The sequence below is a fragment of the Clinocottus analis genome, unplaced genomic scaffold (assembly GCF_023055335.1).
Source record: "Clinocottus analis isolate CAN_PGR_092001 unplaced genomic scaffold, fCliAna1.0.p SCAF_3, whole genome shotgun sequence".
NCBI classification, from domain to species: domain Eukaryota; kingdom Metazoa; phylum Chordata; class Actinopteri; order Perciformes; family Cottidae; genus Clinocottus; species Clinocottus analis.
This window is the reverse complement of record NW_027176042.1, coordinates 13,006,513-13,032,807: the sequence shown is the minus strand read 5'-3', so window position 1 is coordinate 13,032,807 and position 26,295 is coordinate 13,006,513. Positions and strand designations below refer to the sequence as shown.

The 26,295-nt window shown below is 39.4% G+C and overlaps 1 protein-coding gene across 1 annotated transcript in view; it reads right to left on the bottom strand.

Annotated features, from left to right (window-relative positions):
- tex264a (testis expressed 264, ER-phagy receptor a) overlaps positions 1 to 26,295 on the bottom strand; it is a 61,542-nt gene that overhangs the window by 7,054 nt on the left and 28,193 nt on the right. The window contains exon 3 of the mRNA XM_068595291.1: positions 681 to 852. Within this exon, the coding sequence (XP_068451392.1) occupies positions 681 to 852 (172 nt within the window). The remainder of the gene's footprint in view (positions 1 to 680; positions 853 to 26,295) is intronic.

Sequence of the window (26,295 nt, the reverse complement as noted above, 5' to 3'; positions counted from 1 at the left end):
CCAAATTCAACAATGAAGTAAAAAACTAGTGTATTGCTATATATATATATATATATATATATATATATATATATATATATATATATATATATATATATATATATATACATACATATATATATATATACATACATATATATATATATATATATATATATATATATATATATATATATATATATATACATACATATATATATATATACATACATATATATATATATATATATATATATATATATATATATATATACATACATATATATATATATATATATATATATATATATATATATTAATATTAGAATAATACTCAGCGGGCCGGATTAAAACGCCCAACGGCCTGTAGTTTGTCCACCCTTGAGTTAGACTCACTGCATGTGGACTGTGGGTAGAAGTCTGCCATTGGCAATGTGTTTTATGCAGCATTCTGCTCCCCTTTGCTATTTGCACTGTTTTGCAAGGGCACCACCACTGCATCCTGTCTTTAGCGGCGCTAAGACAAATGTGATTGGTTTAAAGGAATATAAACAAGCCAGAGTTTTTGCCCCCTTATACTAGAATGATAATGTGTGGAGCCAGACTTTCTTTAGTGCTGATAGAGCCTAGTCTCCCATAGCCAAACCTATCGCCACAGCGTTAGGTTTGGCTATGGGAGACTAGGTTGTCGTACACATTACCTGTAATGTCAGTTCCTCTGTCCTCGTCAGAGTCCTCTTCTTTAACATCTGTTTTAACCTCCTCCTTCATCTCTGGAACAAAGAAGTCTGTCTGGCGAGACAGTGGAACCATATAGTTGATGACATCTGAGCTACAGATCTCAATAGTCGGGAATGCACACAGCCTCCTCTCCTGTGAAGGAACAAAGACAAAGTGAACAATTAGATGAATGACACAAGGCATTGTTACATAGTTTATACTCAGTAGTAGTGGACACAAAACACGTAAGGAGAAAAACGGTTCAGGTTTGCACAACACAGTTTCACAGGGCCGTCTTATTATGAAGGTAATATTAATAATCACACTGTGCTGGAATTGGAAAGAGAAAGAGATCAACATGGAAGTTATTATAAAACTGTGGCTAGAGTTCAGTTATAAGGAAATATCTAATGAGATTAAAGTAGATGAAAGGCTCTGCCATTCTGCTCAATCAAGTGCTTCATACTCGCACACTCAATAATAGGACAACATATATGTCGGTGACAGAATATCTCAGACAAGCAGAAAATATCAGTCATATGCAGCTTTAAAATATCTTCACTTTTCTGACCTAACAATATTTCTTTGACACATTAATATGCAAATGCCCACCCATGTGAGTCCATTAAAGTTGCATTACCATCCACATCTAGGTGTCTACACTTGCACCCTCCTGTGGAGTGTGCAGAAAGTGGAGAGTTTATAAATATTATACCATATTTTCTCTAAGGAGGACATACGCCTTACATAATTTTGCTTTATGCTTTTATAGTCCTCAAGGGATTGCGGAGATGTGAGCTCTTCAATGGGCCGTTAGGGTGCAGCAGGATGAGGCCTGCGTGAGCTGCACAGGCCGGTCTCAGCAATGATCGGCTGCAAAGTGACACATTAATGTTTTAGCGTGAGATACTATGCAGGAATTCATGACCCAAAAGGCTTGACAGTAGTAGATTTAGCTCAAGCCGAGCATGTCCCACTACATCTAATTGATACACAATTTGCACAATATTAGTATGCTTTACTTTCCAACTTCATAAAACAAGTGCAGCATGTTTGGAGCGGGCTTGATTCTGTAAAGACAGACATGTGGTCCACAGCTTGACTGACACCCTTTGTTTTAAGGAGCAGTTTCTCCAAGACTCCATTCTTTTCAACATGTATTGTACCGTACTAGCTCGAATACTATTTGTAAAGTAAAAATACTGAATGTTTCAGTTTCATAAAGTTGCTCCTGGGAAAAAGAAAGTTCTGTTAAATCGTAATTCCATGTTACACCTTTCTTTGTTTGGGGTCTCTTTTGGGTTTTACAACTTATATTTATGTTGACAGGTAGATCACACCCTACAACGCAATACAACTCCCTTTATTAGAATTGTTATGCTTTCATGGTCCTCTCCGCGTGAATGTTCTCAGAATTACATAAATGTTTCGTCTCTAAGTTGAAGTGATTGTACAGACTTGCAATAGTGCCATGATTGTGCGACAAATATGTTTATTCTGGGCTATTCCGAGAGAACAAAAAACCTGTTGGATGGTCTTACACCAGTCAGTCAACTGACTCATTTTGCTCTGGATCAGGGTGATCTAGGCTGATTGATTAGTTTTAATTTAATCCTCTGCAAAATAAGACTATGGGAGCTGGTATGAATCACCTGGCTGCCACACACGGGGGCTCCAGCCCCGGAGCTGGCTATGCAAATGAGTACCCATCTCCTTGAACCTGCCTCGATAATGAGCTGGGAAATCTAGACAAAGACAGTTCAGTGTTGGCACGCACACGCACGCACACACACACACACACACACACACACACACACACACACACACACACACACACACACACACACACACACACACACACACACACACACACACACACACACACACACACACACACACACACACTCACATGCACGCACACGCAGTCTCCAAGGGAAACTGTCACAGATTAGAAAAATACAACAGCATGTGAAAAAGATATGTACCAATATATGTGTGTGTGCTTTACCTTGTTAACAGTAACTTGTTCATAATTATCATATTCTCTCTATTAAACTCTTGTGCCAGCAGGGACTGCAGACTTACCACCAGAGACTATCAGGTTATTTTACTGATTAACACACCATCGACCAGGGAAAAGGGACTTAACATGAACTCACCTACTTTTAGGCATTTTTGGGATAAGAGGAACTTTTTCATAAAACAGTTCTGAGAATCCTCCTTTTTATTGGCAAATCTATGACAAACTGCAACTTTATTTACATGTAAAATTACCTTGAAAATGTACAAACATAATATGTGCAATTCATGGCACAATTGAAACGGGATAAAACATATATTTTGTTATTTGCCAGTGAATACTGTACTTTCCCCTTCAAAATAAGGTTTCTTGAAGGAAAATGGAAGGGGACGTGACTTAGTGTGGGAGTGAGGCTTAGTGAAGTGTAATTTATTATCACTAAATTAATTATATTATTACTGACTGTGTTTGTAATAAAAGTCATTCTTATAAGTTAAAATAAGACACAAGATAAGTTCTTCCCTTCTTACATGTTATACACATAATTGTAAAATCTATTTTAGATTATTTGTATTATCATTAGCTGACTATAATTTAATTGGTTTTGTTCACTGTCTTTTTTGAAAGCCAAAAAAAGAGAAAAACACAACTAACATCTATTATTAAACAATTATAGGCTGATCAAAGCAGGTCTCATCTTTAGAAAGCACATTTCACTATGCAGTAATTCACATTTCCTCTCACCAGGGAAATTAATAAATAAATAGAGGATAGATTAACCATCCCCATCATAATCAAAACTCCCTCCTGGCATGCATGTTTTAATTATGACAAGCAAGATGTTTCATTTCCTCTCTGTGACCTTTTCTGGCCTGTCTATGTCTGATTGGTTGCCATCTTTTCCCCTGTAGCCTATCATGGAGTCAACAAGCATCCACTTAACCTGTGTCTGTGTCCGGGAGTTGCTGAGTTTGAATGAAATGTTTTTTCCTGCAGGAAATGAAGGAAAAGACTGATCAGTCCAAAAACAGGTCAGTTGTTTGTCTCTGTCACTTCAGAAGAGATTCAGTCACACTTATTCTCTCATCACTGATTCATCATTTGGCAAAAAATGTGAGCAACCAGTTGGTATTAGTGCCAATAAACTACAGACCATTTCCTGTTCCTAATTTATGGTTAAAGTGGCTCTACAAAATGGGTGACTTTCGGTCCTGGCCCTTCTTCTCTATGTTATGCAACCTCACTCTTAATAATTAATGACCTTGATGCACTGAAGTGTTTTGTCTAATAAACATGTTACATTTGAATTGATGGGGATTAAGTGATAGATGAAGAACATGAGATCTTATTTTTATACAAAACACTCTTCCTTTTTTTCCACATGCAAATCTCACTGCCTTTTATTTGAAGATAATATTCTCAAGCATATGGTGCAAAAAAATAAAACATCATGGATATATTTTTTTATTATGTGAAATTAAGTGGTAAAAAGGATGCAGGTTTGAATTTTAATCAAAAACCACACCACCTCTCATTGCTGTATGCCATAACAGCCTCTCACAGTGTTGGAAAGTGTCCTAATTAGAGCAATCCGAGAGTGTATTTTAGCCTCTCTAAGCACCACTTGTAATAACATTTATTTCTTTAGTAGTCTTTGCGTTATATGACAAGTTCGACAAAATAAATGCAAATACCTTGATTTTTTTCATATATCATAATGGTTAAATTCAGTTAGGTTATTTCTTAAACAGATATAATTAAGTGGAGACAAGGCAGACAAAAGAAAATGGTAACAAGAAAGAAAATTACAACACACAAAATCTGAGATTCATCCACAATGAAGCAGAGAATAAGATCTTTACAGGATGTCGGGCTGCAACAACGAATCGATAAAATCGATAAAAATCGATTATTAAAAAAGTGGCCAACGAATTTCATTCCTTGTGTCGCGCGATTACTACGTCACTCAATAAGTCGCGGAGATGTTTGAGTATTAAACAAAACAGTTGAGTGGACTGAAGGTCCAGGAGCTTCTGCAGCGCGCTGTATCCTCTCGTATGTCGCTGCATAGTCGCGTTGCGTGTACAATAACTTAGCAGCTAGGCTAACCGTTGTTAGCTCGCTAGCTAGTCGTTTATTCTCCGTGTTTGAGCCGCGCTGTTGGGTCAGATAACGTCTTTGTTTTAAAATACCGCGGTGGCTTCAAGAGAAGCAACGCGTAAACATCTCCTCTGAGGTGCAGAACACAGACCTGCGTTTAACAGTCTGATATAATGAGGCTTCATGCAGGGGAAGTGCTGCTGGGATTTGTAGTTCAATATCTAATCAACAACCTTTGTTTAGGTAAAGTGCAGTACATAAATTATCCGTTGATACATTGAGTGTTTACTTCTGGAATATCATCTCTTGTTCTCTGAGTTCTGAGTGTGTACTCTGTGAGTGTGTGTGTGTGTCTGTATGTGTGTGAGTGTGCATTTCTGTGAGTGTGTGTGTGTGTGTGTGTGTGTGTGTGTGTGTGTGTGTGTGTGTGTCTGCAAAATAATCGTTAGTTGCAGCCCTAATAGGATGCATTTTAATTAAAAAACAAGGTGGCCAGATATGGTTGGTGGTTAAAAGTCCTGTTCATATTTGATCTTCACCATGTCCATTAATAGTTACTAGTAAGAGTAAGTGTCCATGAGCAAGACTGATTCTCACTTGAATTGGACTGTTAGCAACCTGAAAAAGAGTGACAACTAGAGAAAAAGCATTAAAGTTTAACTGCACCAATGCTTTTAGTACTCAGCACTAAAGCTCATCCTTCCATCTATCGCATTGTTGTCACTGCTTTACTCTACGTCTATGTAAAGGTCAAGGGTGACAGGAAATGCAGGCTATCCTCAAACGCTGTTCGGAGCTATAGCTATGAAAAGTAATGCACCCTAACTTGTATACGTGCCACAAAATCAATTTGTATGTATTGCAGATAAGAAAGTTTAAAGACCATCAAATGCTGCATGGGAGAGCTATTTTAACCCAAACAAAGATATTTTTGTAAACCTAACACAAACCTAAACCATAGTTTTAAGCGTCTTTGTGTATCGTGAAAAGCGCTATATAAGTTGAAACTATTATTATTATTATTATTATTATTATGAATATTATTAGTTTCGCTGTCTAAAACTAAATAATATTTTCTTAAACTCAACCAAGAACTGCTGTTGCCTAAATCTAACAAAGTACATTTGGCTGGACATTCGTTGGATAACGCACAAAGAAATTGATCAGGAATGGCTTTTTGTAAGATATCATTATAATTATTGCATGATGATACAGCCATATCAGGTGTTTATATGTATTGCTCTCATTCTGTCTTGGGTTTGGTCTTGGTCAGCGAACTGAGAAGACCTTTGAAGAAATTCCATTGACCTTTTGCTCTTTATTATATATACTGCGATGCCTGATTAAGACACAATTAATCTATGATGTTTGGCCTTATCCTGTAAGGGTTTGATTCTTGATAGACAGAAACAGTAAATAATTTACAGTATTTCAGAAAGAGTAAGTGAGAAAGAGCTGAAAAGCTGTGAAACGTCATATAACAGAGTGAAGGACCCAGGGTTAAAGCAAGTTCTGCAGAAATGCCCTTGACCAAGACACTGAATCTCTTGCACCTCCAGGATGTGACACGTTAGTTGACCTTTTAGCTTACAAGCAGTAATTTCCCACTAAATCAATAAAAGTATCACTTTTTTTTTTACTATTATTGCTCACCAAGCTGCCTGACAGGAATACTGTAATTGTAATTTTAAAAATCCAACTGAGCTTCATCATCTTCACACATCTTTGTCATTTAGAAGACAGAAGCCAAACTGCTTTTTCCGGAAGAAACCAAATAAAACTACACTTCTGAATGTTGATTGTGAAGTTCATTGAATGGTGATGGAACTAGGAATGAGTGTGTGTGTGTGTGTGTGTGTGTGTGTGTGTGTGTGTGTGTGTGTGTGTGTGTGTGTGTGTGTGTGTGTGTGTGTGTGTGTGTGTGTGTGTGTGTGTGTGTGTGTCTAAGACGGGTTGAGGTGCACAGAAAAAGACCTATATAGGTGAGGGTCTCATGGGGCTTTATAGTGTCTTTGGCCTTCTGGCAGCTGTTCCAATAGAAATACCAATAAGAGGAACGTAAACGTAGACAACAACACCCCTGGAGCTTGATTTACTGCATCACTTAACCAACCCTCAAACATAAACATAGCCACGGAGTAACTGAACCATGACTACAGCAGAAGAGCTCAATGCTGACACTCTATGTTGCATTGCAGCCTTTCACATATTACATGTATACTGTCCTCTTAGATCCGATGGATAACACTGACGCAAACAATCTTTCACGTCCAGATGTTGGCTTGAAAAAAAAAACATCAAGCAGCCATTTTCAAAGATCGGAGCGTTAGCTTCGTTCTTCTTTTAATGTCTCATCTCTCTACTTTGTTTCTTTGAGCTCAGTGGCTCTTTTGGCTGAAAAAAAGCAACTATGGAGAATTTCCCTCTCAAGAGGCCAGCCTTCTCACAAAGTTGAGGGGCAAAAAGCAGCAAATATCAAGAGGTCTGACTGAAATTGTGTTTTTGGAGATGCACTGTATTTGTCTAAAGCATGGATAAAACAATGTTCGCTGATGAGTGGATGTACTACTGACGATGTATCCTGGATCCTTCTTCTCTAGTCAATTGTTTTCAGTCAGTTTGTTTTTGTTCTTATTGTCTCATACATTTATAGTATTTACTGCAACAACAATAACATGATTTAATTTGATTTTTAGTGATCTATATTAATGGTTCATATAAGATTTTGGTGTCATTTTTTCCAAGTGGCATTTTTCCACACCAGAGTTTTACATGATAGTTCAACAACCTTATATGCAGGCATGAATCAATAACCAATCATACATACAAAACTAGAAGACAGTTTGTCACACTTTTTCTGTTAAAACTAGAAAGGCACCATACTGCTATGACTTTCACGCTTGTTAGGCTCCTCACTCTCCACCAGCACATACAACTCTGCTTGACACTGAAGGTCCTGTGGATTTGTCTAGGAGACTTCAGAAGGTATATTCTAGGAAATTCAGAAAATCACTAGATTAAATTTATGCAGGCAAAGCAGGAGGAAGAAACATGTAGGCAAGAATCAGGTAATTTTTTAATCCTCACATTAAAAATGAGCAAGTCAGAGAGCCGCCACTACCTCTTTAATTACTGTTAGCAACCTGAAAAAAGTCACAACAAGAGAAAATGCATTATGTTTAGCGACACAAACTCTCTCCCTAATTTGAACTAAAGCTCGCCCTTGCATCTATCTTACTGTTGTAACTGCCTGAAGCAAAGTCAGCAGGGCTTGCTTGACTCTTTATGTATCAAGGTCGAGGGTCAAAGACTAATCAGGAAACTGAGCAACTGCTCTACCCCAAAAAAGGTGATTCCCTTAACTTCTCTAAGTGAAAAGAATAGTAAAATATATCCTGCTTTCAGTTCCATGCTTATCATGGAAATGAAACACAGACAAATGTAGAATTATTAGTGAAAAATGAGAAAGGGGGAAATGTAGTGTGTTTGTTGTGCTTCCACGATACCTCCTAGGCCACTTGGCCAATTGGTCTGGAGTCCTGGCCTTAGCCAAATATGCACACACAAAAATTAAATTACAATTCAGCATCACAGGTTGATAATAAAAAAATACCATCCAAAGATGGATTTCTCCTTTAAAAGGCCCTGCCTGTCATTTGAAGAAACTTCTGCTCCTTTGACAGAAAAAAAGTGTTGTCTTGCCAGCAGGAAAAGATAAGTGACAGCACACCTCACCCACAGGGGAGAGACGTGAGATAAAGCTGACGAGCGATGGTTAAAAATGAAAGAAGACAGAACGTTCATTCAGTCCTGTATTCACGGTAACAGCCACCAACTAGCATGCACCCAAGGAAATATACAGAAAAACCATACCTATGGATGTATGCCACACACACACACACACATATGGACACACTCATACACACATCTATATATAGGTGGATGATTTATCATCCTGGTCCCCAGGCACACAAAAGGGAAAATTAATACAACAGCCGGGCAACTCATGGTGACAACCCCGAGTTGTCTCTCTTCCCCGGTCCCTTTACTCCCACCGCACTAATACAGCCACCCTCACCATAACCTCCTCTTCCCCTTCCTGTCTGTGGAAAGAGACGAAAACTCACTTCACACCTCGGTAGAGGTGTTCAATTCAGACTGTCCCTTATGGTCGCACACTTCCCCAGAATAGTGTATTTTCATTCTGCCTGCAGTGGGGCTATTTTCTGCATCCGTCTCAACAACCCTAGGCCTCCTTCCAAGACCTAGTGAACAGGCGCAAAGGTGTCTGCGGGTGGAGGTAGCGGAGATCTGAGGACTGAAAATGCTTTTGCTATAAAAGGCTGTGGAACTGGAAGAGGGGTACGGCAGGGAGATGAGTTTATTGCAACCTCTCGCACCAGTACAATCAATACACGGAAACACTTGATGAGCTTCAAGTGTAGTGACTCTGTCAGCAGCTGCTGTGGTCTCCAGAGTTCTTCCACAATTGATCTGGTGAGCTGGTGAGAGGCAATGAGAGTAGCTGGTCTCCAAACTATGAATTATACCCCCCTAACACACACATCACCAGGCTGGGTGTTTCACAGTCAGTCATGGTTTATGTTTACATTTGGCATTGTGCACTTTGAATGCTCCAAAGTTGGATATTTCATCTATAATTATCTGGGACAGCATTATATGACGCTGCAACGTGAGAGTTGTGTTTTCTTCTTTGTTGTGTGGACTATTTCACTTACTGCACACATGTCTTCTTAATAATCTCCATTGCAGGTTTGAAAACTGACTTTTTTTTTAGAGTTATTTCAATTGTTTTGTTTACATCCAAACAGCAACCTCCAATTCTGTAGAGTAAAGCCAACGAGGAAGCGTCCTAAACTTGCATTCTAAAATTATAAATATCAGATGATGGTCTACATTGCTAGTTTTAAGTCTTGTTCAATACAGCATGAGGTTCATTTCCTAAATTAAGGTTTGGTTTAGACTAAAGAAGATGATAAAGATGGGTATGGTCGTGGGCGTGGCTACCTTGTGAGTGACAAGTAGCTACTGCTACCAGAGCCCTTTACAACATCAATCTGTCACTCTTCCCCAAAAGGTCAAGATGGCGACAACTAAAACGGCAAACCCTGGGCTTCAAAAAGACAGTTCACACACCAGTGAAGTCACTATGTCTACTTCCATGTTTTATATACGGTCTTTGTGTACATCAAAATAATGCTAAGAATTTTAATTGGACCACAGTGACATCAGATGAATAATTTGCCTGTCTGTAGACTTTGTCCATTAGTAACCACTTTCAAAAAGCAGTCTGAATCCAGTCTGTGCTTACTAGGTTTCTTTTAATCCCATACAGAGTTTACAGAGGCTTGGATTCTCATTTACATGATGTTTAGGAAGCCAGGTTACGACAGAAAAACAATAAGAACCAGTTTCTTTGCTTGCACGCTGAGTGAGATGCTCCTTCTGAGCTCTAAATGCATCCTTCAAGGAGGAAACGTAATGTGCTTTAAAGACCTGAAGTAAACACTCACTAAAAAGAAAACAGTGAGTTTACAGCAGCCGTGAGATTTCCCTCAGAAAAGTGATTCAACAGAAAGCACGAGGCCATTAAGAAAACCACTGGAGAGGTTTGCAGTCAATTAGTCCTGGCCATTAAAAGCTCAAAATTCAGTGAACCATTGCGAGGAAAGAAAGATATGGAGATACATAATTATGAATAGTAATTCATTTTAAACAGGCAGAGAGCATCTCTCCACTGATTGAGATCTTAATCTGGGAGTCTAATGTTAGAGATATTCACATCTCGATTCTAATTAGATACAATTAGAAAGAAGGGATGTGTACAGTGGCTGTGTGATGGAGAGATACTGGACTATCTATTATTTTTTCCTGCAGGAAATGTACCTTAAGCACCTTAAATATATTCCAGATAATAAATACTCTACACATCGTTGCAGTTTCTTTGCACCTGGAGGTGGGACCAGTTGGACTGAATAATTATAGTGAATAATTTCTGACCTCTCAGAAGTCTTAATTCTGTAGAAGTGGCATTTCGTTCAATTTCAGCCATAAAATGAAGCTCACAAAAACACAAAACCTAATTGGGTCTATGTCACCATGGAAACCATAGAGAAGCATACACAGCCAATCAATTTTGATATGTGCATCTTGTCCAGACATAATTAAAAGTTGTGAAAGGCAGCAGCAGAAGACAAGTATTGCGTCCGAAAAAGGTGTGATTAATGTAGCAGTAATTAGTTCTGTCTGGTATTTTGAGAAAATGGCTAAATAATGAATTGACAGACAGACAAAGAACAATGAGTTAAAGAAAAGACCTGCTCAGACTAAAAAAGACATTATGGGTGATGAAAATCGTCTCTTTCTGACATTAAAAATCCTAATCAAACGAGAGCAAAAGAATTTTTTGGACCAGGCTTCAAATCATCTATTGTCCTTCACAAAGGCCTAGTCAGCCTGGCCTTGTAGCCCTAGAAATAAGTCATCAGGCATTCTACCACCTCGCTATGAATAAACCATGGGTACTTATCCTTGGCATTCACACAGGAAGAGGGCAGCTCAAAGCACACATCTGACCATGGTGCACTCTCAAAATTAAATACAACTGACAAGAAAAGGCCCCTTAAACCAGACTTTTTAATCTTCAAATATTCAATTATTTTGCATTAAAGTAAACTTAAATTACAATATCTGCTTGTTTTAATATTTAATTCACCCTATTTTTCTTTTAACAGCATTGTTACAGGAATGAAACATTCTAGATGTCTTGTGCATCTTTTTATGCACACACACATTTCTCCAGGACACAACTTGACATATTTGGTATGTTTGTGAACCCTGACTCCTTAAGAATTAAGTTTATGATACAAATTTAAACAAGACGAATAACTAGTTAACTAGTTGATGGTAACCGGTGGAACTCGTCACAAGGCTCAGCTCTTCTTCCGAGACAGTAAAGTCCCTGTCTTTCTGTTTTTACAATTCTTGCCCTTACTCTTTTCCTGGGCATGTGGGTGAGAACTTTGTGCATGAAAACCATGTTCCTGTGCTTAATTTCAAGAGAGAAAAATTAAGCAGATCACCAATTGCTTCCTGCGTGAGCAGAGAGTTGGAATGAAATTGTCATCCTTGAAACAGATCCATTAGCTATACTACAAATTCAATTATGAGATGTGCATGAATAAATGAGCCCACAAATAAGCAAATATGACTTCCTCATTAGTTTTAGCTTTAAAACATTTGTCAAGAGGAGACTTAGTGCAGAAAAAAATAATATCCCAAGAAAAAAGATCCCAGAAATGTGGGGTAAAACATAAACTCTGCTCTGAATATGTAGCCATTCATAAAAAAAACACAGTGGGTGGAAAAATTGCTAATAATTTCCTGCTATACACGCCCATCTCTACTCTTAATATGAGCCAATGTGACACCCATCACAACGCATAGTCGTCAAAGCAAAAGTATTGCCAATATCTCATTATGACACAGTACAGTGACTAATATGAATTTAATTATGTTTGAGTCTTTCAATTAACCCCCATAAACTGTCCATACTGCCAACAGAGCGGTCATCAAGAAGGCAAACACAGTTCACTTCTATGGGCACAATCAGAGTGAGAGAAACAGAGAGAAGCAAACAGGAAACCGGGACTTATCTTCCGACTAATGGCCTGTTTTTAAGAGGTAACAAAGATAACAATTTGTTACAGCTCCACGCCTCCATCCCAAAAGTCCAGGGAAAAAACACAGGGAGGGATGATCCGGTGTCAGCTTGTAGACAGAAGCTATTGGATCTGCGTTAAAGTTGCGATAGCCCTGCTGCTGTCCGCGGGGCAAGAGCTGCGTTTCAACCATATCGGCCACCCTCCGTCAGTGTGGCACGACGGCAGCCTAATGGTTACAATTAACAGTCCCTTCTGCTGACAGAGCTCCTCTGTGAATGCCCCCCGTGCTCCTCTCAGACTGATCCTGCTCTAATGACTGTGTTTTATGGGTGCAGTGAACGAGAAACCCAAACTCCAGAACATGGAGCCGGAAGGTAAAGAACACAGGAAGAACAGATTTACAGAGAAAAAAGAGAACAAAAGACAGAAGTTAAATATCGAACAGTTAAAAGAGCTTTGAAACAATATGGAATGTGACTCTTTGACAAGCGACAGTATATAGCAATATGATATGCTGTATGTATTGCCAGATTGAGGATTATAAGAGGGATTTATAAAGAAACTCAAACATTGGTTTAATCCAAACCTTTACAATAAAAACAACAATGAATTAAAAGCCATATTTGATATATTGCCTATTATTTTAATATTAATAATGGTCAATGAATATTATGACTTAGAAACCTGAAAACTTATTTTGCTCCAAACCCCCTCAATCCAATTTTTTTGTTGTTTTAATGTTGAAGTCTAAACGATGAATATAATTGCTTGCCTTTTGATGCTACATGTGTTAGTTAAGAATAACGCTTGCAGGGATGTTGGCATTCAGAGGCAGACGGGCCATCTGGAGGAGTGGGAGTTTTCCTGGTGGGACGGTCGACCGGTGGACTGGTGATGAGTCGAGCAACCCCAATATAAAAATCTGGAGATAAATGTTTCATGCTGGTGGATCCTTCATTAAGCTGAATGGCTGGCCTCATACACATGTGAGTCTGGCAGCGTTCACATCTCATGAGTCCATCTCTCGTTCCCTGCCAACTCCACTTTGGTACATTTTGCCTCCAGAAACATCCAGCTGACAATGAAAACCTCTCTGGCTTCATTCACTTCAAAATTGCACTTTAAAATGTCTGCCATGTGTCAGAAAAACTTGTGTTAGAAGAAAAAACAACAACTATATTATCATGTTTACTTCACTGCAGGATTTTTGTCCGTCAGGCCAAAGAGTCACTGTCACTCCACTTTTAATACATACTCAGTAAGGACTGTCCCTGGATGGGAAGTATTCAACTTTTACAGAGATAGACACATCAAATATATTGCTTTGTGCTTTGCTCCTTAATTTTCACATATAAACTGATTTAAGAAAAAAAACTTTCTGCAATGTTGTATTCATACTCTCCTGTATATTGTTAATGCTGCATTAACTCAAAATATACTAATATTCAGCATTTCCCAAAGTCAAGAGTTGTTAACTTACAACCACCCAGGAGACCAAACCCCAGACACAGTGACACTGATGAGATGGACGTGTGTCACTTAAGTGCTGTGCTGCTGTATTTTATTTGTTTACATTGTCATATTGGATGTTAAGTTTCAGGTATTTCACATTTCTAACTTGTCAACAAATAGTAATTGGATCGTAGGGTCCCTCAAGAAACCAGTAAGGTCTATATGTCAGCAGCAAAGATACTTTCAGTCAAGATAAAACAGCATGAGTCCACAGAGGGTCTGCTCACGTCAACACGAGAGGAACTGTCAGACCACATGAACTACATGCATGATTTAATCTTTAAGATTTTGGATGCTCTAAACAAGAGAAAATCAATTAATTGTCTCAAGCAAAATTTGAAGGGTTTGTCCATAGGATGCAAGTTTTTTTTTTTTAAACCATTTTCTACTGAGGCTGACATAACTTAGATGATGGGAATGTCAACGCTGACTGCATCTTTCAGTGAAACACATGGCACCAACTTCAGCCTGACAGTCGTCCTTAAAAGACACTGCTGCACAGAAATGTGAGGAAAACTGAAGAGCTCAGCAGGCCACGACACAATATGGTGTGAATGACAGCAGCTCGGAAGTACATGTTCACAAAATACAAAAGTAGGACATGTGCAAGACAAGACGACACACTGCTAAAGTATGCTTGACAGCAGATGTCAACGGTTCCTGTGTAAGCTACCAGCAGAATGAAATCTCAATACTTGCATTGAGGAAGTTGTGACTACAGTGTTTCTAGGAGGCGGTAAAGGGGGAAACTTTAAGAAAACATACAACATGTTTTGGGGAAACTCTTACAGTTCAGATAGCACCATCCTTCAGAGTATTTTATTTCATCAGCGTGAGGACAACAAAGATCCATCAGCCGGTCTATCCCTAAACCGTCTTAAGACACAGGAGTTTCCTACACCAGTCTCCCCCTGGTTGTCTCACTGGGCCGAGACAGGTAGGTTCTTCAACCTGTCAGCTGGCTGCCAACTTCCAGTTATGTGGTTTTCGTCAGCGGTGTTTTACCTCCGCTCTGGGCAGTTGATTTAACTGAGCTTGTTGCCAGGGCAACTGCCTCTGCCAAAGATCCCCCCTCTGTTTTCCGTGGAGCCCAGATACTTTGATAATCTGAGGGATTGCAGAAGACGTGGGGGGAGCGTGGAGTGGCTGCCAAATGTCTTTTGAAGCTTCTCTCAAAAGAGCACAATGAGAAAAGAAGCAGACATGCCACCAGTGCTGCTGTGTGTTATTGAGCCGTCCACACGTTCACCCGCTCATTTGCAAGAGGTGTTTTCTTTCTATTGTAAGCATGCAATCCGTGATTTACTTTACCATGTTTTTATTGATGTACAAGGTACTACAACAACAGTTTGATTGACCTTTATATATAGCAAGCAAATTGTATGTGGGTAACTGCATTATTGCCCCACGTGTTCTGATTTTTAACACCAAGTAAGAATAGTGGCCCCAAGTAAAAAGATCTCCTCGCAACACTCGAGACAATATTTTCTATATATTTGGCCAACAAGCTGATCAAAAGATATGTCACAAGAGAAATGGCTAATCTTGTTTTGCTAAAGAAACATCACCCTGCAGGTACAAGGCACAATATGTAATCTGTTTATGAGAGACTTTGAAGACGTGTTTGTCTTCCAGGAGCAACAATTCACCACATTTTGCAGTCATTATATTGACAACTGTTTGTTGTTTTGCTCAGGCTCAGTAGAGCGGCTCTCTGAATGTCTAGTTTTTGAAAACTCAAGATTTAAGTCTAATTGTTCCTTTAGCAAAAACAAGATCTTTACCTTGCATGTTCTCTTTATACTTGAATGCCACTGATATTATTTAATTAAATATATTTACAAAAATATTATTATTTTGGTAACAGTTTTATTCTCAGTCTCGCTAAGAAGAAAAAGAGGTTTGCGTCAACTTCAACATGTTAATAGGATTTGTGACAAAAGAGGAAAATTATGTTAAATATGCCAGTGAGATGATGAAATATTTTAGAGATGATTCAAGCCTGACTGCCAAAAATGAAATAAGATAATAACAAAACAGGAAATCACATAAAAAAAAACACAGTGAGATCAAATCAAACGCTTTCTTTGAATATACGGCGCAATGTATTTTCTTGTGGAATTCGAGCATAATTATGTTGATAATACACCATCTTGATACCAAGGCATTCTGGGGAAACACCTGAAATGAAAGTTAGATGCTGAATCACTAAGGTGCATGAGGGTAAGGTACATTATTTATGTAACATGAGAAATTGCTCCTTTAAAACACAACATTATTACACAACATCTACTAAAGTAAACCGAAAACATACAGTCCAGCTGCCCATGGGTAGAGGAACAGAACATGAGCATGTATGGAAATAAAAGAAGAAGAAAATGCAAATTTGTCAACTGCTCTCCGCATAAAACAATGAAATAATGTATCATCATTTTCAGACGAATAAGGAAAAGTTCCCCAGACATGAAAATATGGAGAACAATAAGCTGCCAACGAGTCTCAGGGGACAGTGGATCTATATGAAAGTATCTCACATAGCCGAGGCTCTGCTGGTGACAGGAGGGAGATGAATGAAGGCGCAGTAGATTGTTCTGCTCTCAACTGAGGCAGCGTGATGCCGTTATGTCACTACTAATGTTAATGATAATGTACAGCAAACAGGGAGCATACTCGACTGCAGATCATCGCCTAATTAAAATTGTCAGATGACAGGACGAGAATATATGACACGCATGTGCTCACACACACACACACACACACTTTAGTTATAATGTGAGGAATATATTTGAAAAAATTTCAACTTTAGTGTTTTAAGATTCCAAGAAAACTCTATTTATATTACATGCTCTCCCATTAGCAGACGTGCAAAAAACAAAATAAGGTCTGTGCATTTTGTACCTCTTCCATTGGGGAGGAATCTCTTCAGGGGTAGCATGTCAGGAAGAATGATTACAGCATAACAATAACAATTTTAAGACAGTCTATCCTTTAGTTATGACTAACATTTACCAAGCTGACCTTCTCGCCAGAGGTCAATTTCCTATTAGATTTAGGGAAACCAAATGACAAAATGACTTTTCTCACTTAACAAAAAAAATTGTCCTTTATAAAATGTTTGGAAAATTGCTTAAAAGAAAGTCTCATTGTTGTTTTGTAAGAGTTTTTATGCATAAGTGTTCATGTCTTTCTTGTTTTAGCTACATTTATAGTTGTTTCACTCATGGGGACTTAATATGCAGGGGTTTAATCCAACATCCCTGAACAAACACAAGCTTACACACACATGAAAACACATGCGCACGCACACTCGACACACTTTTTCTGTCTTATGCATATTTAATTTTATGTTTATAATTTGTACAGTTTAAAATATTATACAGGTGGAGGCTAAAAATAAGCCCAGTTGGCTTTTTGCCTCCTCTTGCACCGTGATGTTCATTTATCTGTTATGTTTCTTTGTTTCTTTGCTTGAATTGTGCAAAAATAGATAAATACATAAAATAATCTGTATGTAATTCACTTTGTTTCACCTCTGTCTTTACTGTCATCATTCCTGATCTGCTGCCCAGTACAGCGCACTGGTGTCCTGCTGCATGGTGTGTCTGCTCTTCCAGGCTTGAGCCCAGTAGGTGAGCTACATGCCATAAGCCGCACGCAGGCACACACAGGAGGAGGATGTCTTATGGTCAACATGGTGAAGCTCGCTCTTCACTCCTCTGCTCAAGCGGTACTCTTCATCGCACCCGGGTGCATCCCATCGACTCCTGCCATCCTGCTCAGTAAACCGCTCAGTGCCATGAAGATTGTTGTGGTATTTCACACCCTGCCCTGCTCTGCCTCGTTCCTCTGAGCGACGGCTTCTTGAATGGCATTAATAAATTGAGTCACCCCGTTAGCTGTCTTCACTTCAGTACACAGAGGAATGAGCACTCAGTCTGCATTTGTGAGGGACCTCGGGTCAGAGGGGTAGGATGTCTGAAGCGTTTTATCAGCTGTAAAATGCCCACTGCCTGACACAAGCCTCGACACCATATTCCTTTTCCATTATAATGCTGCATATATAGTACACGGAGAAATGAGAGTAAGTAGTCTCGTTATCTCGTCGTTCGCCTGGTAAAAGCTGGATTGTATTCACTTCATCTCCCAGCGTCCATTTCATCATCTATGATCTTAAAAGGCTACTGCTGGTCTAAGCGCTTCTGATTTTTTTTTAATTACCAGCCTGTGTATATATACACATGACAAGTAGTCTGTGGGTGTAGACAAGCTTGTCTTACTTTATAGGTGTTGGACCAAAAGTGAAAATATCATATTTAATTATTTGTCTCACATGGGGCTCACAGGGCTGTTTGGCTCAGCCTGACACTCTGACATGCGTTCTGCACAACATTTACCTTCCCTCCTTGTCTTAATTATTCCAACCTTTGCAGACAAACAAGAAAATTGCCCCAAGTGGACATAGGAAAGGAAAGGCAGGCAGATAAGGACATATATAGTGCTTATAGTGGTGAGAGAATATCTAAGAGACATGTGAAGGGCAAAGCAGCTGGAGAAGGATGTGCCTTGGACTGCTGATCCATAACCTGTGGCATATTGAATGTTAAAATGCCGCATCTTCCCCTCAGATGAAAAGCTCTGCTCTCTCCCACTCTCTTCCCCAGTTAAATGATTTCATATTGGTGCCAGGGCCGGGTGCTTTTAGACATGTACGTCCTCCTCCCCCGCCCCCCCACATATCTGTACAAATTAATTGGCTGTTATCCCTGGGCTAATTCCTGTTATACGGCTTTCTTGATGTATTTTGAGGAATAATTTCAGTCATATTAGCTGGGAAACCAATGAAATCTCAGCTGTATGAGGAATTTTCAATAAATAGGTTAGAAATTCAAGAAACGTTTTATAATCCATTAATTTTGTGCCACCAGAGAAGATAAGCTGAAACTGATGAGTGACATCATCATTGAATATATAGAGAATAGACAAAATTACAGAAAAATACTGTTATGTTTCACATAGCACATTTTTTTCTCAAAACAGATGTGTGGAAGGCCCCCATCAAAAGTCACAATGACGCCATCAAACATTCCCAAGCTCCTATTTTTCAAGGTTCAACGGCTGCACCCGAGAGAAATAGATGACTTTTGGAATGCTGCATGTCATGTGACAAGGAACAACCAATCCCAGCTGGCAGATAACTCTTTCTTTTTAAATATATGGAGGAGCAGAGACTTTCACAGACTGTTTAATTTGCTTCAGCTTTTCTGTGCAATGACTTCCCGACATCCGGTTGAAAGGTCAGACAAACTGACAGCAAAGCAACTGTGAGGGATTTGTAGTGCTGGAAATCCATCTGTTTTTGGTTTGACTTTGTTTAGTTGAATCAATAAGCTCACTGTTGAATTACAGCAACTTCATTGTCATCGGCATCACGGCATGCAGGTGTTGTTGCTAGGTAACGGCAGGAGTCCAACCTCCGAAACATGTTGGATAAAAGGATGAAAGCAGCACATCTGGTGGTGTTTTTTTGTTGTTTTTTTACACGTTTTAAGATGCATCATGCGAACAGCCCCTAACACAGTACAATATCAGTGATGGGATTTATGGTTATTTCTTTCTTTTTCTGATTGAAGCGAACATTGTGCTAAATGCATTTCAGTCAGTGATCAGTAATAATCATGTTGTGACTCTTCATAATACATTTCCTATATTAAAACGCAATTTTCAATGAGCAGCACAAGTTACTCAAATTAGGCAGTTGCACTGTGTCAGCTTTTTTTTAGAGGTCTCAAAATAATCTTTATCTTTAGTGTGATTTCCAGATAAAAAAAAGTGAGGACGGTAACAGGGGCCATATTCATAAACATTCTGAAAATACTCTAAGAGAGCTCCTAAAATCTCATGCAGGAAGTCTTAAAGTAATTTATATACCGGTAGTCATATATTTATTTGGTTACCTTTATTGACCACGCTGGAAATGTTAGTACTTCATTCATTGGATATTAACAGAAACAAAATAGCTCAGCTTTTATCAGTTTCTGTGATTTCTGGCCAGTCTATATAAGTAAAGGCGTAGCATGTGAATCTATGAACCACAAACACATTCTGCCATTATGGCGTTATCGCGTTGTGTGGGAGATGTGCCCAATCCAAATCTGTAGCGTTTTCACTAATTGTCATGCAGTGTTATTTTTCATACCTCTGTCTTTCCATTCTTTTTTCTTCAGCTTCTCCTCTCCTCTCTACTCCGAACTGTTTTCGGAGTAGATAACTAACTAATAACTAATAACTTTTGTCTTTACCAGGATCTCGTCTTAAGTGGAAATTCTTAAAACACGTCATAATTCTAAGAATGTTCTTAGAATTTCTTCCTTAGGAGCAACTCTTTGTACGAGGAAGCTGTATTAAGACATTAGGACAGCTTCAGGTCATTATGTTGACTGAGAAACATTATCGCTTTCAAATTGCCACCTGCCACTTGCACTGAGAAGCTGAATATTTGCATGAACACAGCTGCTATTGGGTGAAATGACCAAAGATTCAAAGTGAAGTAAATCACACCCAAAGTGAAGTGTCATATTTCTAGATTTTATGGTATCGAAACTCCAAATTATCCTTTGGTGTGCATGTCCTGAACTAAAGCTGTCAGCTTTTCTCCAGCCACCTGTGTCTGTAATTTATGTTATTTGGCCTGATGAGTATGAGGAGTGTGTGGCCTCTCAGTCAACCCAGACTGTAACATGTCCAGCTAGCTACACCATGCTACTGCTATGCCAAGGAGGTTATGTTTATGTTTCGATATGTTGGATTGTTTCTCTACAGGTCAGATTTTGGAAGGGTGTATAATCGGTCAATTAAAACACATACAATTTTGCATTGTGTCTGAATCAATGGGCGGATGTACAGACGTCCTATTTAATTCATGGAAACGCCCCTGGAGGAGGTCTGTGCTCTCCGAGTGTCCTTTTAGTTATGATAGAGAAGATGAGGGAGGCATATGGTTTACAGGAAGAGACTAACAAACACAGTGGTTTGAATATAATGTAGGTTCTGGTTTCAAACCTCTTTGAATAAAAAATGAAAGGTAACAAAAGTATCACACTGTTTGATTAAGCCACTGAACCACTTATGGCCAAGGCCATTTATACCCAGCTGGATGATACTACTGACCGCAACGTACCTGGGCTTTGATAGTGGAGCTGCAGCGGTGAAAGGTGAAGGATGAAGTACAGCTTTCATTGTCCTCTCAGAAACAAAGACCCTCTTTTCCAGTTGTGAGATATTGTGACAAATTACAATGGTACTCAGCATCAAACGTGGTCCACACACTCCATTAGATAACACACACATATCTCTGAATCCTGTTGGAAAAGGCACTCTCTTTTGTGATTACAAGCTTGGTCTTGATTGTCAATTTTTACGTATTACACAGCCGGGTTACCATCTTTTTAAGTCATGCTGGTAGAACTAAACAGACCCCAGGGATCTTTCTTTAAACAGACTATTCTCACACTTTGCTCATTTTCTACTGTAAGCCATTCACTGCCTGTCTGATACTGCTAAACAGCCACGAAGAATGAAGAGATGCATAAACCATGATATCAGCTGCTGCTCCGTCTGAATAGGAGATCTGCAGGCAGTGCAGGTATGAGAGCTGTCAGTGTTGTGCCACTGTGGGATTGGGTCTCAGGCATGCTAATGTGGCATTTTGGTTCAGAAGTGAATGTGACAGGAGATAATGGGAGTGGACAGGGGACAGGCAGGGCTCTTATTACCCCCTGTGATAACCAGCTCTTCCTTTCCTCTCACACATTTCATATGAATCTGAATTCAACCATAGAACACAGATTACATACATACGTACATCTTATTCTGTGATGTAATTATCCTCTGATGCAGAACTCATCAATGGAAACAGAGAAAGAGGTATACACACCACATGGACATAAAAGTGGAAACATATTCTAAAAGTTCCTCCTGGATTAAACAAAAACTCTTGGGGTACCATGTGTGGTGCTTTTGTAGCGAAATGTTCAGAAGTAGTTTCTTGTATTTTTATTTTTGTCCAGCATGTGCCCAAAGACAGATGGATACAAACACAGATGCAACATGACAGACTTGGTGGGGGTATTGTCCACAATCTGTGGTGCTAACAAAGAACAAAACAGCAAGTTGATGTAAACAACACAAGTTTCAGAACAAAAATGAATGCCGTCAGGGCCGGCTAGGCTTTCTCTGCTGGCTTAAACAGAATCCCAAGGGTATAGCTATTTTATAAAAAATAAAGTTTTAATAGTTAAAAGTTGTATCTATTTTATAATATAATTGTTTTTCACAAATACACTACATGTATTATCATTTTTTTTCTCCCGATTAGCTTATCTTCTCATTGACCAGCTCCTGTCTTCTGTCTGTTACTCCTGCCTTGCTTTCTGCTTCTGCTGAGGCCAGCGCCCTGCTCTGCCCAAGAAACGCTGCTCTAACGCTCTTTATCCAATCACATCTCACCTCTGTCTCTCTGTATGTCTCGCTCTCTTCTTTGTCTTTCTCCGCCGGTTAAACAGTGACAGCCAGCGAGCTGGCCCTGTGTGATTCCTCAGACAGAATAAACCTTGCACAGTGAACACACACTCCAGTACCATAGGTGGCGTTGTATGCACCCAGTCAAGTTGCTTGCGATCTGCCACTTTTCACTTAAAGAAGAAGAAGCTTGGAGTCTATTTCCTGTGGACTCTGTGTAACACTTGGACATACTGGCGGCGCATCTCACCTTGCTTGTGAGACACGGGCGATGGAATCTGAACTCGCGAGCTAACTGGTTTTATTGCCCTGGCTGATGTCAAAATGTCTAATGTTTTCTGAGAACATCCGGACCACTCAGCCACAGGGGGTGATAGTGCTCGGGCCTCTGTCATTCTGTAACTTGTATTGATCACATTGCGGTGTGTAATCACCAGCAGTCTAACTTTCCTCCACCTCTCCATTCCTGCTCAGCCTATTGCCACATTAATCCCAATCTGTGATGGCTGCCGTAACATAGATTGCATTAGCTACTGAGTGATCAAATTAGGCAACAGCACGCTTACCCGCCTCCGCAATCAGTGGCACTTTCCGATAGAGACAACTACACGCTTACAATCAATTTGCTACCCTTATCTAATCAAGCAGCTCACACACATCTCTGAGCTCTATTTATTTATTGCACACTTGGTGACATATATAAACATGAGTACTACATGGATGCACGCACACCCACACACACTTTTTTTCTAATATTCATATACACACATGTCCTCATGCACATGCTTCAATACATTCACAAATAAACAAATTAGCCTTCAGCCTCTCCCAGGAATGTGCTGCCTTCTTGTGAGGAGTTGGTTAAGATGTAGAGCAGCAAGAAGAGAGGAGGCAGAAGATGATGTTGACACAGTCTCTTGATCAACACCATTCATCACCCGAGCATTCATATAGCAGCTTTACAAACGGGTGAGAAGCGAGAAGAGCTTCACATCGAAGGAGGCATTGAACACATCACTGTGCCACTTACAACAAGGTGCTACTGCCTTATAACTTTATTTTTTCAGAAAATCACACAATAATTATTAACTCATTATGTAATTATTGTTTTGAAATAAATACAAAGTCCTTGAACTACAGGGTAACGAGAACATCATTGAATGATAATGCTAAAGACTTATAGTTTCCTTTATTAGCCAATTTTCACATTTGGGTTTTCACACATAGAAAATCTGGATTTACTACTGCAGTTAAAAAGCAAACAATGTAATCTTGCAGCACAGCTCAGTAAAATGAAGACGGAGACTGAAAAGGCATAAATGAGCTGCTGCACAAATTGCACAAAAGTCCTTTTTAGTAATAAAACAAACAATATATACAAAGTGTGTCTGCAGTACACATAGCATTTTTGTAATTTTATTTTCACCCATATTTTGCTAGAATTGATTCTAACCAACCTAATATTCAAAATGAACACAGATAAATGTACATGTATTTTATGTATGTAACAAATTGAAAATAATGAGCCCTATAACCGCTGTCAACAAAAAATCTGAATGACTTCAGCCTCTGATCACTAATCAGAGCAAATACTCCACCACATGCACAACATTCCTCCCACAGGGAGAGAGTAAATAGAATCAATATTTGCACCCATAAAGCATTTCTTCAGGCTCTGCAGTACAAACCACTGATGTCTCATCTCTTTTAATGAGGGATGGCTCACCAGGCATCTGTTACACATAGATTGTTCCCACTGCAGCTCCAGGCTGCTGCTTGCTAGAATGTCACATACAGTAAGTGTGCAGTCCGCAAAAAGATGCAAGGGAATGAAAAGATTTGAACAGAACATTCACGTACACATGGTTCACATGTAGAAATGTGCAATAAGACGTTTTTTTCATGTCACTATTTTGGATATTAATCCAAATTGTTACCCTCAATCTCATACAAGGCTGAACAAAACTTGAAATTAATTTACAGCAAATAATAATATATTCTTTATTAAGCCCCTTTGGGAAATTCTTCTCTGCATTCGACCCATCCTTGAATAAGGAACAGTGGGATGCCCTGTGAGGCGCCGGGGGGCAACTAGGGTTTCAGTGTCGAGCTCAAGTACACTTCAACTGTGAACTATGAGGAGACCAGGAATCGAACCGGCTACCTTGTGGGTTCGGTACGACCACTCATCTCCCTTAGCTACAGCCAATTCCAACAAGAGGATGCTGATACTTTGGAAAATATCAGTTTGAGTATGAAAATACAGTAGCTGTTAACACAAATTGTGTTATTTAAATGTTGAACCAGTGGCGTTTAAATGATAGGCGGTAGGTCGAGCATGATAACACTAGTACATATACTGGCTGCTGATGGGTACTTTTGCCTGGAAGTTTAGCTGCAAACGGGCTTTTAGTGCAGGCAAACACGGAAGTGAGGCAAATGTGATCATCACCAAGCGGTCTTGCTAGAGTTGTAGAGAATTAAATGAGTTTCAGCAACAAGTTTCTTGAGTAGTTGCTAAGATCCAAAGTGATACATGACCCGGATGGTTGGGTACTTTCTATGTAGAGAGTGCATTATGCATGCCTCAGGAGTTCTCCCCAGCTGCCCAAGTTTTCTCAAAAGTAAAAAGACATAAAGGTTAGATGAACTGGAAACTCCAAATTGTCCATAGGTGTAAATGTGTTTGCCGTGTGATTAATGACTTGGATAAGATGCATTGAGCCTCCTACCTCAGTGTTAAAACTACATTAATTTACTCGTACAGTCAACTTAACTTAAATTCTTAGCACCACAGCAATCCCTTGTGCATAATATTGTCTCATTCATCCCCTTTTGCCTGCAGTCATGCTGGCATTCACACAGCATTGTCATAATGGGATCCCCATATAGGTTTCTCTTTTGCGCCATTAATTTGCTGCGATGAGCTAATGTTGATGTGTAAAGCTACACATCTAACTCGATGAGTACGGCAAAGATGAAACAACGGAAGTTATTCAGGGTTGAACATTGTATTTCTCTTGTATGTACCAGGCGACAGGCAATTTTACCTGCCTCAATGTGATTTCCATTCTGCTCAAAGGAATCAGGCCATCACTCGAGTGAGTGAGTGTAAACCTATGTTAATCTGATATTACTGGAGGCCAGTTATGGCTGATTGTTAAAGGATCTCTTGTAGTTGCAGTGACTCAAACTTTCTCAAAACACCTTTTATTGGCTGTTTTTTTTCTGCCATTGACTACCTGCTGACTCCTAACTCCCCACTTTTGACAGGCCGTGCCTGGTAGGAGCCACTAGTGAGGACACAGATGAATGCATCATGCTTTTCAGCCGCTACTCAGCGCCCACAGACGGGGTAAAACAGATTGCTTACTTTTATTGTTTTGGACTGTGTGTTTGGCTAACAGCTAACCACCACCGAAGTCACCAGTGCACACAGTGCTGAGTATGTTCCTGCCAATTAGCCGTTGCTATGCGGGCAGACCGCTTGGTGAGTCTAGTTTTGTTTTTTGCTAGATATCTACTGAGTGCAGCTGTCTATTTCTTACTGAGACTTAATATTTGAATACTGGCCTTTATGTGAGAATGAACTGCTCAAAGAAAGCGATGCATACATAAAGTTTATAAGAACATAGACATGATACAAACACACACCGACTGAGTATGAAAGAGGATGAGAGTCCTAAGTAAACACCTCCTTAATTAAAAGGTATTGGACACTGCTCTCTGAAACATACAGCTGGCTGCTCAAGAAGGCCCATA